The sequence below is a fragment of the Danio rerio genome, chromosome 2 (assembly GCF_049306965.1).
Source record: "Danio rerio strain Tuebingen ecotype United States chromosome 2, GRCz12tu, whole genome shotgun sequence".
NCBI lineage: Eukaryota > Metazoa > Chordata > Actinopteri > Cypriniformes > Danionidae > Danio > Danio rerio.
In genome coordinates, this window is record NC_133177.1 from 55,755,001 (window position 1) to 55,772,341 (window position 17,341).

Consider the following 17,341-nt stretch of genomic DNA (forward strand, 5'->3'; position numbering starts at 1 on the left):
CTACTTGTGTTACCAGGGGCCAGAAATGACCCATATTCACAGTCAAGGACCCGACAGTCGTTTCTCTTTTACATTCATTCATTCCTGTCTGTGCGTTTAGCAGATGCCTTCATTTATGATGCATTAATGACTTCAGTGTTTGCTGCATCAATTAAGAATAGACAGACAGACAGATGGATGGATGGATAGAGCAATAGACAGAATGATAGATAAATAGAACAATAGCAAAATAATCGATGGATGGATGGAAGGATGGATGGATGGATGGATGGATGGATGGATGGATGGATGGATGGATGGATGGATAGATGGATAAATGGATGGATGGATAGATCGACAGATGGAACAATAGGTAGAACAATAGACAAAATAATCAATGGATAATGGATGAATGCATGGATGGACAGAAAAACAGACATACAGACAGACAGAGAGATAGATAGATAGATAGATGATAGATAGATAGATAGATAGATAGATAGATAGATAGATAGATAGATAGATAGATAGATAGATAGATAGATAGATAGATAGATAGATAGATAGATAGATAGATAGATAAATGGGTGGATGGACGGAGGGATGGACAGATGGAAAAAATAATAGAAAGAATAATGGATGGATAGAACGATAAATAGAACAATCAATAAAACGATGGATGGATGGATGGATGGATGGATGGATGGATGGATGGATGGATGGATGGATGGATGGATGGATGGATGGATGGATGGATGGATGGATGGATGGATGGATGGATGGATGGATAGATAGATAGATAGATAGATAGATAGATAGATAGATAGATAGATAGATAGATAGATAGATAGATAGATAGATAGATAGATAGATAGATAGACAGATAGATAGATATAGATAGATAGATAAATGGACGGACGGATGGAAAGAATTATAGAAAGAATGATGGATGGATGGATGGATGGATGGAATGATAAATAGAACAATCAATAAAACAATAGAATGATAGTGCAATAGATAGAATGATGGATGGATGGATAAAAAAGAAAGATAGAACAATAGATATAAGTACAGATAGAACGATGGATAGAACGATAGATAGAACGAACGAACGATAGATGGATGGATGGATGGATGGATGGATGGATGGGTGGGTGGGTGGGTGGGTGGGTGGGTGGGTGGGTAGGTAGATAGATAGATAGATAGATAGATAGATAGATAGATAGATAGATAGATAGATAGATAGATAGATAGATAGATAGATAGATAGATAGATAGATAGATAGATAGATAGATAGATAGATAGATAGATAGATAGATAGATAGATAGATAGATAGATAGATAGATAGATAGATAGATAGATAGATAGATAGATAGATAGTGTTTGCTTCATCAGTTGAGACACTCGCTCATGTTGTTTTCTGTTGCTCGTTCTTAACTATTTGTGGTAATTAAATGATTAGAGGCTTGTTTTTCCAAGCTGGTTAGACGTATTAAAGTAGGCATTTCATTCAGAGAGATCTGGAAAAGGGTTTGGGGAGACTTATTGCAACCTAACAGACTCCATCTATAGACATCCATCTATACATCAATCCATCCATTTTATTGACACCTTCGCCCTACCCCAACCCTAAACCCAATACTCACAGTAATGTAAAAATATGCATTACTGTACAGCGCCACAAAAATGATGCTATATTGATGTGAATATCAGCAGCTTTATCCAGTCTAGACTTTACCATGGTTGCAGGTTTCTAACATTCTTCAAAATATCTCCTTTAAGACTCAAAAATATGGTTTTAAAAGTCAAGAGAGAGTGAATGATGGCAGAATCCTATTAACAGTAATAATACTAATAAAAAAATTAATCAACTACTACAATGAGCTCAGCCTCAGCAAGGCATTGTGGGTAATGAAGTCAGACATGTCCCTCTTACCATGATATAATGTCTGTGCATCTCTGTTTTCTCACTCGCCAGCTTCTCGCATTCCAGCTTCAGACTGAAAGACAGAAAACATCATAATAAGAAGCAACTCTTTCTCATACTGCTCTCAGGTCAGTTTAATATCAACACACTCCACATCCCATAATTGCTTTTCTGCTGCGTTTGACTCCTGAAGCAGATCACACTTTACAATGTTGATAACACAGCGACGCTCACCGCTCCAAAGAAGGACATTCGCTAGCTTGTCTAATTGCTCCTGATGAGACTATGTGGATTAGGCTAACGGGATAGCAGGCTAATAATCAGCATGGGCTAATACAGGCCTTTTCCAGCCGCTGGAGTGATTTTAGAGCATTACACTTTAATAATCTCATCAGCTTTACACAGGTGAACTGCAGATCATCTATATCACAGCATAATTCAACACGATTAATGGGCAATTATGGAAAATGGAGTAAACAGCAGTCAAAACGGTGAGGGATATTAGTTTGATTTGAGAGCATGTCTTTTGGAGATTTGGTCAGATTTACAGGAGTTTTTATGTGTGGGGATTTTTAATTGCAGTCCATCCATCAATTTATATGTTCATCCATAAGTCCAATTATATCTCCCTAAATTTAATTTTATATCAATCCATCTATAAATCTTTATATTCATCTATATATACACCCATCCATCTATTTATCTATAAATCCATCAATCTATATATCAATCCATCTATAAATCCATCCATCCATCTTTATATCCATTCATACATCTGTCCACCTTTATATCCATTTATCTATAAATCCATCCATCCATCCATCCATCCATCCATCCATCCAATTATCTTTAAATCCATCCATCCATCCATCTACATGTCCTTCTATTTATCTTTAAATACATCCATCCACAAATCCATCTATCTATCTATATACCCATCCATTTATCTATAAATCCATCCATCCATCCATCCATCCATCCAATTATCTTTAAATCCATCCATCTATCCATCCATATACCCTTCCATCCATCCATACACCCATCCATTTATCTATAAATCCATCCATCCATCCATCCATACACCCATCTATTTATCTATAAATCCATCCATCCATCCATCCATCCATCCATCCATCTATAAATCCATATATCCATCCATCCATCCATCCATCCATCCATCCAATTATCTTTAAATCCATCCATCCATCTATATACCCTTCCATCCATCCATATACCCATCCATTTCTCTTTAAATCCATCCATCCATCCATCCATCCATCTATTTACCCATCCATTTATCTATAAATCCTTCCATGCATCCATCTATATTTCCATCCATTTATCTTTAAATCCATTCATCCATTTATCTATAAATCCATCCATCCATATATCTATCCATCCATTTATCTTAAAATTCATCCATCTGTATATCCATCCATTTTCATTTAAATCCATCCATCCACATTCATCCATCTTTATATTCATCTATATATCCACCCATCCATCCATATATCCATCCCTCCACCTATATATTCATGTATCTAAAAATCCATCGACCCATTCAGCCATTATCTTTAAATTCATCCATCCATCCATCCATCCATCCATATACTTATCCATTTATCTATAAATCTATCCATCCATCTATATAACCATCTTTCAATCCATCTATCTGTCCATTCATCAATATTTCCATCCATTTATCTTTAAATCCATCTATCCATCCATCTATCTATATATCCATCTTTCCATCTATATATACATCCCTCCACCTATATATTCATTCATTTATGAATAAATCCATCGACCCATCCATCCATTATTTTTAAATCCATCCATCCAAATACCCATCCATTTATCTATAAATCCATCCATCTATATAACCATCTTTCCATCCATCTATCTATTCATTCATCAATATTTCCATCCATTTATATTTAAATCCATCCATCCATCTATATATTCATCCATCTATCCATCCATCCATCTATCTATCTATCTATCTATCTATCTATCTATCTATCTATCTATCTATCTATCTATCTATCTATCTATCTATCTATCTATCTATCTATCTATCTATCTATCTATCTATCTATCTTTCCATCCATCTATCTATTCATTCATCAATATTTCCATCCATTTATATTTAAATCCATCCATCCATCTATATATTCATCTATCTATCCATCCATCCATCCATCCATCCATCCATCCATCCATCCATCCATCCATCCATCTATCTATCTATCTATCTATCTATCTATCTATCTATCTATCTATCTATCTATCTATCTATCTATCTATCTATCTATCTATTCATTCATCAATATTTCCATCCATTTATATTTAAATCCATCCATCCATCTATATATTCATCTATCTATCTATCTATCTATCCATCCATCCATCCATCCATCCATCCATCCATCCATCCATCCATCCATCCATCCATCCATCCATCCATCCATCCATCCATCTATCTATCTATCTATCTATCTATCTTTCCATCCATCTATCTATTCATTCATCAATATTTCCATCCATTTATATTTAAATCCATCCATCCATCTATATATTCATCTATCTATCTATCTATCCATCCATCCATCCATCCATCCATCCATCCATCCATCCATCCATCCATCCATCCATCCATCCATCCATCCATCCATCCATCCATCCATCCATCCATCCATCCATCCATCCATCTATCTATCTATCTATCTATCTATCTATCTATCTATCTATCTATCTATCTATCTATCTATCTATCTATCTATCTATCCATTAATCTATTTATCCATCCACCCACATTATATATATATATATATATATATATATATATATATATATATATATATATATATATATATTCTTCCATCCCTCCATCTATATACCCATCAGTCTATCTATATATATAAGAAAGGTGTGTGTATTTTCTATTTGTATGGTTAGCACATCAATATACCATGGAATTCAAATACAGTCGAGTGATTACATTTTATGGTAAATGATATCCCCCAAAATAGTGCTAAATACTAGAGGGACGGTGGCACTTTGGTTTGTTTTGAGCCCACATCCGCAGTGTTAGTGTGGATGTTGTACTAAATCCTCCTGTTCATAAGAAGTTAACTTGATGTACCTGTGATACTGAGCCTGGAACAGCTGGAATTCCTCTTTTATGTGATCCAGAGTTTCCAGAACGGTGAATTTCATGCCGGCGTGACCTGACACCAGCGGAGCCTGAAACACACACCAGCAAAACTGATTACTGATTCTGCATTATAAGGGGATTACCTTATTAATATCTCCGTTTGGACTAATCAATATCTGAGAACAATATAAACACTGACAATGAAAAAAAAATGTATAAAAATAAATGTTAAATGTAAAAATGTTAAATTTATATTTGTACAGTTTATTCTGATACATTATTATTTATTCGTATTTTTAAATTTTTTCTACTACTATTTACTGTGTTTACTACGTTTTTTTTATATACATGTAAGTCCTTTTTAATGTAAGCTTTATAAATGCTTTGGCAGTATATTTGTATTTGCCATGCCAATAAAGCAATTTTTAAATTAATCTGAATTGAATTGACAGAAAATGAATTGTGCTTTGTATTTTTGTTTATAGATGAAAGAAACATACATGCAAGCTTAAGCTTTATGGCATTTCTCATTATTATTTTTTTTAAAGCAGAAAAAATATATATTATTTATCAGATTTTATTATTTAAGAAATACTTTTACTGAGCCTTTATTTACTAAAATTTAATTTTTTAAAATAAATTGAATTTATTAATAAAATAAACAAATTAACTAAAGTGATATATATATATATATATATATATATATATATATATATATATATATATATATATATATATATATATATATATATATCTATATATGATAAAATGTTAAAAATATTTTTTATAAATTAATAACTTACTTTATAATAGTTTACATTTATACAAAATAAATATTTTGTTTTCCTAAGAAAGCCAGAAAATAATGCTGTTTAGACATGCATTTTTTGCATGCTTTTTTATTTTTTCAATCCTTTTGCATTCATTAAATAAATAAATGAAATAAAAAACAAATAAAATATAAAATAAAATTAAATAAAATTAAATATTAAAAAATAATAATAAAATAAAATATTTAGTTTTCCAAAGAAGGACAGATTTTTTTCCTTTAGTCCTTCTGTATTCATAAAATAAAATAAAAAATAATAAGATAAAACATTACATATAAAATATAATTAAATAATATTTAAAAAATAAACAAATAAAAAAAATTAAAATACTAAAATGTGGGCAGTGCGGTAGCACAGTGGGTAGCACAATCGCCTCACAGCAAGAAGGCCACTGGTTCGAGCCTAGGCTGGGTCAGCATTTTTTTGTGGAGTTTGCAAGTTCTCCCCATGTGCTCCAACATTTGGCACATTCAAATCCACACAGAAAACACAGAGTCTGCTTAGCTGTGCTGAATGAGCACTGTGCTACTCTGGCAGATCGCACTTACGTGTCTTTCTTTGCTTTTTCATTCCTTTAAAACCTGTTTTGCCACATTTTAATCTGTTTTTAATCATTTTAAAATCTTTGTTGTTTTTATTTTCTTGTTTCTTTAATTCTTGTTTATGTAAAGCATTTTAAATTACCATTATGTATGAAATGTGCTATAGAAATAATAACTTGTCTTGCCTTTTTTTACAGCAAATGAACAGTTAAATGTTGCCAAGGCATTACAATTTCAAGTAGTTCATAGAACAAATGTGTATGTGTATGTGTGTGTGTGTGTGTGTGTGTGTGTGTGTGTGTGTTAACCAAAAGAAAGCAGGTGTGAAGAACATTTGTTTTTGCAGGATGTTAAATTAGCCACGGTGAACTGAAATTCTACACTCAGACAACAGTAAAATGTCTTCTTAAATCAGCTGCTTAAATTACAAAGATAATGGTTTTATTTGATGATTTTATTAATGCAAAATAATCAAAACTGCACGTCTAAACAAAACCCAGAACACAACAACCATCAGCGCAGACGTGAAGAAGACAATACAGATCAACAGATAGCAGTGAAAAAAGAGTACTGAAAAATCATACTTAAGTTAAAGGGTCATGACACCCCCCACTTTCGGTTCAGGTCTATCTCAGAATTTTTTCAAAAGATGCATGATAATGGGCGGGGAGCTCTGCGAGCAAAGGGCAGGAGTGGGCGTGGCCAGCAGGGGAGAAAGAGGGGAGCGGATAACTGTTGTCAGTCGGCTCACAAAATGAGACACAAACCGTGAGGAGACGCATGATTTTATAGTTTGCAAAGTTAAAATGCAAAGAAATAAACAGTAATTTAATGCCCTGCTGCATTTGTCATTTGTTATTTCTTATACACATAACCACAATTTATATCATTATAAAGATAATCGTGTTAATGTAAACAGTATAAATGAGGACTTCTCCCTTAATCCCCATATCCAGCAGACTCAGTGCAGCAGGTCTCTTGCCCTGTCTATTTTAACCATTAGCCCTGCTGATAATATAGAGGATTTAGGCAAATGCAGCAGCACGGCGATGTGTCTAAATGTGAACGAACTCCTGATAAAAGACAACGTCCGCCATTCTCCAATTCTCCTACTGCTCTCCCGGCACACAAAAAGCTTTGCTGTATCGGCCCTGACAGCATCGCGGGGAAAAACATGCAACAAACCCCGTGGATCATGGAAACACACACATACGACCCTTCCTGAACAGCTAAATACTGTGTGCCGTGGGTCCATGGATGTGGTCTCACCCAATCATCAACGTAGGATTTCACAGCTTGGCGCTGGCAGGTCTGCCTTGCCTTCGAAAAGCATGCGCAGTCATGAATAATTAAGCAGCCGGCTCTTCTCATGGAATAAGAAAACTCCGCTATGAATAATAATGAGAAACCATCGCGTCATGTTTGCACTTGCAGTTTTGCGCTACGTCGCTGATTTTGATCCTGACCCAAAAATCATTTAAACCCAGAAGCTGAAATTAGCTGACAAAAGATCCAAATGATCCGGTTTACCCCAGAATTAAAGCGAACAGGTGCTAGCATTGTCTTAACTGATGCTCAACACACACAAATCTGTTACAATCTTTAAAAAAAAGTACTCAAGGGTTTCGTGAACCTTTAAAGTACCATTACTTACCTAAACATGTAGTGCGAGTAAAACTACCAGTTGTAAATATTACTCAGAGTATGAGCAAAAAGACATTTCACAAGTACTAAAGAGTGATAAGTAGTGAGGATTACGCTGTATAAAGCTGATGCATTTACATGTAATTGTGCATGTGTGTGTAAACGTAACATTCTGTACATACACTATGGACAATTTTAGCTAACCCAATTCACTTATCCCACATGTCTTTGCACTTGTGGGGGAAACCGGAGCACCCGGTGGAAATCCACTCGACGCAACGTCATAAGACAGTAATCATAGGTTACATTTAGGTCGAGATGTCCGGTGAGAAATTCAATGTCTATTCAGACAAGGACAACATTATTCTGATATCCAATAATGACGTCAAATGACGTTGTTACTTGGTTGATTTTAAGTTGTGTAGTGACCAAAATCCAACGTCGATTTTATTGGCAATTTTCTAGAAAGGTCTGTATGTGTGAACAGGCCTCTTTTGGAAAAATCGGTAAATTCGTTCCGGCTTTTTTCCGGAAAGAGAAGTTGTAACGTTTCCAGTAATTTGCTGAAATGCTACGCTGTGTGAACGCAGACGGAAGATTGCCAAAAAGATCGCGTTCACGTCTAGAACCCGCTGACGTGAGACATCTACTTTAGCCAATCAGAACACACAGACGCATTCACGTCCGCGCCATTTATGAAAACAAAAGCCTCTGAGTATTTTTTCAGACACATTTACACCACTGACGATACACAGTCTTTTTTATTTATAAATACACACACACCCTCTCTCGCGCTCAAGTAGTTGAAACCCGCTCATTCAGCGGTAGGAACTGGCGAATGTGCAACAACTTTATTCATAAGGTGAAAACAAAACAGCAGTTTCCATCTGGAGCTCCTTCACAGGACTCGACACTTGTAAACACTCGCTCCATCAGGCTCGCGGCTCTCAGCACCGCCCACACTCATCACAGCTACCAATCTGACCAATCACAGAGCTTGCGCTACCTGCCGTCACAATGTGTAGTTACGTTTTTGAGAGGTGCTCAGGTATGAGACCACGCGAAGGCTTTGCCGGAGCAAACATGTGTGCTTGACGCAGAGGTATAAATCAGCCTGAACAGAGCGGGGTCATGTGACTCCACATGCGTGGGGAAAATAATACCTAAAAACAAAATCAACCTGGGAAAATAGATCAATTATAGGTTCTGAATGTTGATTTCGATTATTTTTCGATTAATCATCTAGTCCTACACACTCACACAAACAAACTTTTACCAGCACACACACCCTCTCTTGCGCTGTCTCTTTCATCCACACGTAAACGAAAAATACACACACACACACACTCATACACAGTTGCTCTGTTTTGTGCACACACACACACACACCGTCTTACACACGTCTACACACACTGAGTGTACACAGGGTCTTGAGTGAGTGAGTAGAGACACTAGTGTGCTCCTGACATTGACAATAAACGCTTTGTTTGATCAAAAACAGGAGATTGCAGACACATATTCAATGTTGACCTTCACATGACCTCTAGCTGAAGACAGAGCAGAGCAGAGCAGAGCAGCAGCAACAGATCAAAACACAACACTATCAACACACTCACCATCAAAACAATCGTCTGGATCATGCTGAAGGCACTTATAACAACAGTTCATCTACAAGACAGAGCCAGCAAATAATGTTGGTAATAAAACAAAAATATAATACATAAATATATATGTATATATAACCATAATAATTATATAAATGTAATAAAATAAGGTTTTGTTGTCTTGAGAAATAAAGCTGTTTAGAAATGCACTATTCCCTTTGCATTGATAAAATAAAATAAAATAAAATAAAATAAAATTAAATAAAATAAAATAAAATAAAATAAAATAAAATAAAATAAAATTAAATTAAATTAAATTAAATTAAATTAAATAAAATAAAATAAAATAAAATAAAATAAAATAAAATAAAATAAAATAAAATAAAATAAAATTAAATTAAATTAAATTAAAAAATCAGCAGGCAATGCCAGCAAATTATTTAGCAATATAAACTCTAAAGAAATGCAGGATTGTTGTAACCAAACGATTGGGTTAAGGAAAGTGTCATTTAAATTTAATTTAAAAAAATAACCCAGTATTGTGTTTTTCCATTTTTGACCCATCAACAACCACCAGCTTTTCGTAGAGTGTACTTTTGCATTAAAATAGCCACCAAATTTTGTTCTATGGCCTTTTAGAAGTAAATAAAATAAAAATAAAATTATCAAATTAAAATATTACATAAAAGTAAAATAAAATATAATATAAAAAACAAAATAAATCAAAATATTGACTATAATTTTGCAATATGACCTGTAAAAATATGCTGGATTGTTGTATCCAATATGGGATCAAATATGGACAAACACAAATGTTGGGTTCAAAAAAAAAAAAGTGTCATTTAAATTTAATTTAAAAAATTTACCCAACATCGTGTTACAAGCAGCAGCATTATACATTTTGTTTTCAAAAATAAAATAAAACAAATTTAATAAAATATCTAAATAAATAAATTAAAAAATTAAATAAAATATAAAATAACAAAAGAAAATAAAATTAAAATAAAATAAAAAAGGTATTAAAATATATAACAAAACATAAAATAAAATATTGAGCAAATAATTTTGCTTTATGAACTGTACAAAAATATGTTAGACTGATGTCAAATATGGACAAACCCAAATGTTGCGTTTAAAAAAATTTACCTAACATTGTTACAACAACCAACAGCATTTTTTAGATCATACGTTTTGCATTAAAACAGCCACTAAATTATGCTCTGTGGCCTATAAAAAAATAAAAAATTAATAATAAAAAAATAAAAATTAAAATAAATATAAAATAAAAATAAAAAAATAAAATTAAAATAAAATATTTTTAAATAAAATTAAACATAAAATGTAAAAAATTTTAAAAGAATAATAATATATATATAAAATAATTAAATAAAATATAAAAAATAAAATAAAATAAAAAAACATATATTTTAATAAATAACTTTTTTATTATTAATTAACATAAAATAAAATACTGAGTTAGACAATGCCAGCAAATAATTTAGCAATATGAACTGTAAAAAGTATGTTAGATTGTTGCAACCCAATAAAACGGCAAATATAGAGTGCTATTCAAATGTAATTAAAAAAACAAACATTTTATTTACTGTATTAAAACAACCAAGTATTTGTGTTGATGCGAATTATACCTTTCGCATTAAATTATGCTCTATGGCCTTTTAACCAAACAAATAAATGATCCTGCATGAATTTCCACTTCGCCTTTTGCACTACAATAACATACTGTTTGTTCTACAGTGCAGCAAATCAGACGACTCCACTATCACATTCAATTAAAACACAATTCAACTGATTTCAGCCAAATGATTGCACTGCAGCCTAAATGACCCAAATCAATGATGCAGTGTAGCATATACAGAGAGTGTGTGCTGGAATACATGCAGATACGCACAGATCTGTGTGTGAAACAAGAGGGTGTTTGTGCAGAGAGCGAGTACAGCGTGACAGAGCCATGAATTGTCTCACACACACACACACACACACACACACACACACACACACACACACACACACACACACACACACACACACACACACACACACACACACACACACACACACACACACACACACACACACACACACACACACACACACACACACCCTGAAAGAACGCAGTCATCTATCTCACACTGTTTACTGTGCAGGCCACTTTCAGAGCAGAGATCGACACACACACACACACACACACACACACAGGAGGAGGAGGAAAATCACAGAGCCGTGAATAACCGTAGGCTGCTGAAATATTCAGCACATGTGGCATAAAATACAAGAGCAGCAACAGCCGTGTGTGTGTGTGTGTGTGTGTGTGTGCAAAACACACATCAACCTGCTGTGCTCCCGATCAATGCTTCCTGTGCGCATTCCTGCTATTGGCAAAAACAGAGCTGTTTGGGAGGAAAACACACAAGCGCACACACACACACACACACACACACACACACACACACACACACACATCTGCTGAGAGAGATGGTCTCATTCCAGAAGACTGCATTCATACTGTACACGAGCTCTGATGAGCAGCTTGTTAAAGCCTCTGTACACAATACTGCTCTGATGAGAACTGACACCACGCACCACCACCTCACACACACACACACACACACACACACACACACACACAAAGAAACACAAGAACACATGCACACAACACACATTCCTATATACTAACGCACACATAAACAGAAACACGCACACATACGTTCACACACACATGCAGACACACAAACACATATACATACAGTACAGACATCTACATACACGTACATGTATACAAACAAACACACATTCAATTATACAAACACACACACAACGCACACATGTATACAAACACACACACACACACACACACACACACACACACGCACATGCTCACATAAACAAACATATATACAAACCATCACCTCCTCCTTGTAATACCTGTGCAATACCTGTGTCATTTAACACATTTGTGTCCTGATATGTCACACAAACACACACACACACACACACACACACACACACATATTAATATAATGTGCCATACTTAGTGATTCTTTTCTAATAAGAGACATGATCATTGTACACTGTGGTCATAAAGGGATGGACATGGTCAGCAACAATACGCATGTAGGCTGTGGCGTTGACATGGTGCTCAATTGGTACTAATGGGCCCAAAGTGTGCCAAGAAAATATCCCCCACACCATTACACCACCACCAGCAGCCTGAACCATTGATACGAGGCAGGATGAATTCATGCTTTCATGTTGTTGACGCCAAATTCTGACCCGACCATCCGAATGTTGCAGCAGAAATCGAGACTCATCAGACCTGGCAACGATTCTCCAATCTTCTATTGTACAATTGTAATGAGCCTGTGCAAATTGTAGTCTCAGTTTCCTGTTCTAAGCTAACAGGAGGGACACCCGGTGTGGTCTTCTGCTGCTGTAGCCCATCTGCCTCAAGGTTGGATGTGTTGTGCATTCAGAGATGCTCTTCTGCAGACCTTGACAAGTGCCTATCTGAGTTACTGTTGCTTTCCTATCAGCTGAATCAGTCTGGCCATTCTCCTCTGACATCAACAAGGCATTTGCACCCACAGAACTGCCGCTCACTGGATATTTAGGGCCTACTCACACTATGCTATCCGTACCGTGCCCAGGCCCGTTTCCCGGATCGTTAGAGAAGTGAGAGTGCTCTAAATTGGGCTCAAGCACGGTTCACTTGGCCGGCCCTGGCCCGGTTGGAATAGGTGTGCCTGAGCGCGGTTCACTTGGGCCAAAGCCCGAAACTGAAAGCGAGACGTGACTTTAAGGGACTGTTTCATATGGATTTATTAATCATTCTTACTGTTCAGTGAACGCAAACTGCCGTAGTTTATTAAAGACGAGAACTCCTCACTGCACGACAGCTGCGCGACTTCAGCAGACCTCCTTATTCCTGCAGCACGAGAGCTTTATGATTGTTTATGAACGCCAAAAGTGCCGGATCTGTTCGGCGAAATATCTGACTGCGTGTCCCCGCAACTCTAAGGACTGTTTGGCGAAATATTTGACTGCATGTCGCTGCATATCAAACGACTGAAACGATATAACTAGAGAAATCTCCACTGTGCTGCTGAGTGAGAGAGCGCTTCTCACTGAACAGTGCAGCAGCGATGACGTAAGCGTGCCGAGGCCCATTTGTGGTGTGAGTGCGGGTCGTCGGGGGACACGGGAGGGGAGACAAGCGTGCTTTGGCCCGGTTCGAGGCAACTGTACCTAGTGTGAGTACGGCCTTAATCTTTTTCAGACCATTCTCCGTAAGCCCTAGAGACGGTTGTGTGTGAAAATCCCAGTAGATCAGCAGTTTCTGAAATACTCAGACCAGCCCGTCTAACATCAACCAAGCCACATTGAAAGTCACTTAAATCCCATTTCTTCCCATTCTGATGCTCAGTTTGAACTGCAGCAGATGGTCTTGACCATGTCTACATGCCTAAATGCATTGAATTGCTGCAATGTGATTGGCTTATTAGAAATTTGTGTAAACAAGCAGTTGGACAGGTGTACCTAATAAACTGACCGGTGATTGTATTGTTTATTATACAATATATTGTTTCAAAATCTCTATAGAGATAAACAAATGTTGTCAGGCAGAGATTAAGTTCCCCTAATGCGAATCAAATGTGTAAATAAAGCCATGAATCATAGGCTACGGGAAACTGCTAATGAACAGATTTTATTCAGTGTGTGTTACACTCTGCCGTCTTTGCATGGGTTTCCTCAGAGGATGCAGATGCACTGTATTCTGTTGATCTTTTAAGTGCTGTATTAAACTTTTAGCTCTGTTGGGAGCCAAACGGCTGCATTACACGCTGCTATTGAACTGATCTTCAATTTCCACACAGCAGTCAGTTTATTCACAACATCCTGCCAGAAACTGAAGTCTCCACTGAGGTAAAACAGAGAATTGGGCATCTTACAGCGAATACGATTAGAAATGCCTCACTCACACGCTGGTCTTTTGCCAATGTTTCTCCAATCAGAGCACAGCAGGATCAATTGACTAATCAGGGCAGAGTTGAATTTTTTGACCAATCAGAGCAGAGTCATCAGACCAATCAGAGGAGAGTTGAGTAATTCGACCAAACAAAGCAGTCATCAAACCAAACAAAGCACAGTTATTAGACCAATCAGAGCTGAGTAATTTGACCAATAAGAGTAGAGTCATTTTGACAGATCAGAGCAGAGAATTTGACCAATCAGAGTAGATTCATTTGACCAACCAGTGTAATTTGACTAGTCAGAGCAGAGTCATCAGACCAATTAGAGCAGAGTCATTTGATCAATCAGAGAGAAGTAGAATCATTTGACCAATCAGAGTAGAGTAATCAGAATAATCAGAGCAGAGTCATTAGACCAATCAGAGCAGATTAGAGCCATATGACCAGTGGGAACACAGTCAGAGCAGAGTAATTTGTCCAATAAGAATGAAGTCATTTCACAAATCAGAGTAGAATAGAAACATTTGACCAATCAGAACAGAGTTGAGTCATTTGACCGATCAGAACAGAGTATGGTTATTCGACCAATCAGAAATCAGAGTAGAGTAGGATCATTAATCAGAGCATAGTGTGGTCATTTGACCAATTAGAAATCAAAGCAGAGTAGGGCCATTGACCAATCAGAGCAGGGTAGGTATTTGATCAACCAGAGCATACCAGGATCATTTGATCAATTAGAAACCAGATCAGAGTAGGGTCATTGACCAATCAGAGCAGAGTAATCAGAATATTCAGAATAATAAGCGTACAGTCATTTGAACAATCAGAGTAGTCATTCGACCAACCTGAGCAGATTAAAGTCATTTGACCAATCAGAAATCAGAGCTGACTAGGGCCTTTAACCAATCAGAGCAGGGTAGGCATTTGATCAACCAGAGCAGAGTAGGGTCATTTAACCGATCAGAACAAAGTAGGGTCATTTAAACAATCGTAGTGGAGCAGGCTTATGTAACCAATCAGAGCAGAATAGGGTCATTAAACCAACCAGAGCAGAGTCAATTAACCAATCAGAACAGAGTAGGGTCATTTAACCAATCGTAGTGGAGCAGGCTTATATAACCAATCAGAGCAGAATAGGGTCATTTAACCAACCAAAGCAGAGTCAATTAACCAATCAGAACAGAGTATGGTCATTTAACCAATCAGAACAGAGTAGAGTCTATTAACCAATCAGTAGAGAGTATGGTCATTTAACCAGTCGAAGCAGAGTAGGCTTATTTAACCAATCGTAGTGGAGCAGGCTTATATAACCAATCAGAGCAGAATATGGTAATTTAACCAACCAGAGCAGAGTCAATTAACCAATCAGAACAGAGTATGGTCATTTAACCAATCAGAGCAGAGTAGAGTCTATTAACCAATCATTAGAGAGTATGGTCATTTAACCAATCGAAGCAGAGTAGGCTTATTTAACCAATCGGAGTGGAGTAGGCTCATTTAACCAACCGGAGCAGAGTATGGTCATTTAACCAACCAGAGCAGAGTAGAGTCTTTTAACCAATCAGAAGAGAGTATGGTCATTTAACCAATTGGAGCAGAGTAGGCTCATGTAACCAATCGGAGTGGAGTAGGGTCATTTGACCAATCAGAGCAGAGTAGGCTCATTTAACCAATCGGAGTGGAGTAGGGTCATTTAACCAATTGGAGCAGAGTAGGGTCATTTGACCAATCAGAGCAGAGTAGCATCATTTGACCAATCGGAGCAGAGTAGGCTCAATTAACCAATCGGAGCGGAGTAGGCTTACTTAACCAATCGGAGCAGAGTAGGGTCATTTAACCAATCGGAGCAAAGTAGGCTCATTTAACCAATCGGAGCGGAGTAGGCTTATTTAACCAATCGGAGCAGAGTAGGGTCATTTAACCAATCGGAGCAAAGTAGGCTCATTTAACCAATCGGAGTCGAGTAGGCTCATTTAACCAATAGGAGCAGAGTAGGGTCATTTAACCAATCGGAGCAGAGTAGGATCATTTGACCAATCAGAGCAGAGTAGCGTCATTTGACCAATCAAAGTAGAGTAGGGTCGTTTAACTAATCAGAGTAGGGTAGGTTCTTTTGACCAATCAGAGCAAAATAGGGTCATTTGACCAATCAGAGCAGAGTAAAAACATCAGACCAATCAGAGCAGAGTTCAGACATTAGTCATGCAATGCATTCCTTAAGCAGGAATGTTCTTATCTACAGTGAAGCCAAGCCTGAACACAAAACACACATGCAGTGTAAACAAACCCTCTCTCAGTTGTTTGACATCTCAGTTATGAAAAATACTGTCGGTAAGAACGATCTGTATTAGTGAATATGTACATATAAGGCACAAAGTTGGTGTCTGCATCAAATGAAATGTACAAAGGTGATCTTATACACAACAAAAGCATATTAAAGCATACTGTCATGTCCTTGTTCTAATACAACTGACAAGCTTATTTTATAATAAACTAACTGCACTAAATGATGTTTTAGTCTCGATGATCATTGTAAAAGTTGATGACAATCTAATAATACCTTTAATAATACAATTCTAATATCTTGAAAACTCTATGTGCAGTTTAGGTGATGAATTATATTTTAGGAAATCTCCAGCACTTCATATAAAGTAATAAAAATGTCCTC

The 17,341-nt window shown here is 36.4% G+C and overlaps 1 protein-coding gene across 3 annotated transcripts in view; it reads right to left on the minus strand.

Annotated features, from left to right (window-relative positions):
* The window catches only part of tle2c (TLE family member 2, transcriptional corepressor c), a 67,054-nt gene that overhangs the window by 38,751 nt on the left and 10,962 nt on the right, over window positions 1-17,341 (minus strand). For all 3 annotated transcript variants that reach the window (XM_009298918.4, NM_001045238.2, XM_073921105.1), the window contains 2 exon segments: window positions 5,054-5,154; window positions 1,918-1,981 (listed from right to left, as the gene is read on the minus strand). In XM_009298918.4, coding sequence (XP_009297193.2) covers window positions 1,918-1,981; window positions 5,054-5,154 — 165 coding nt within the window.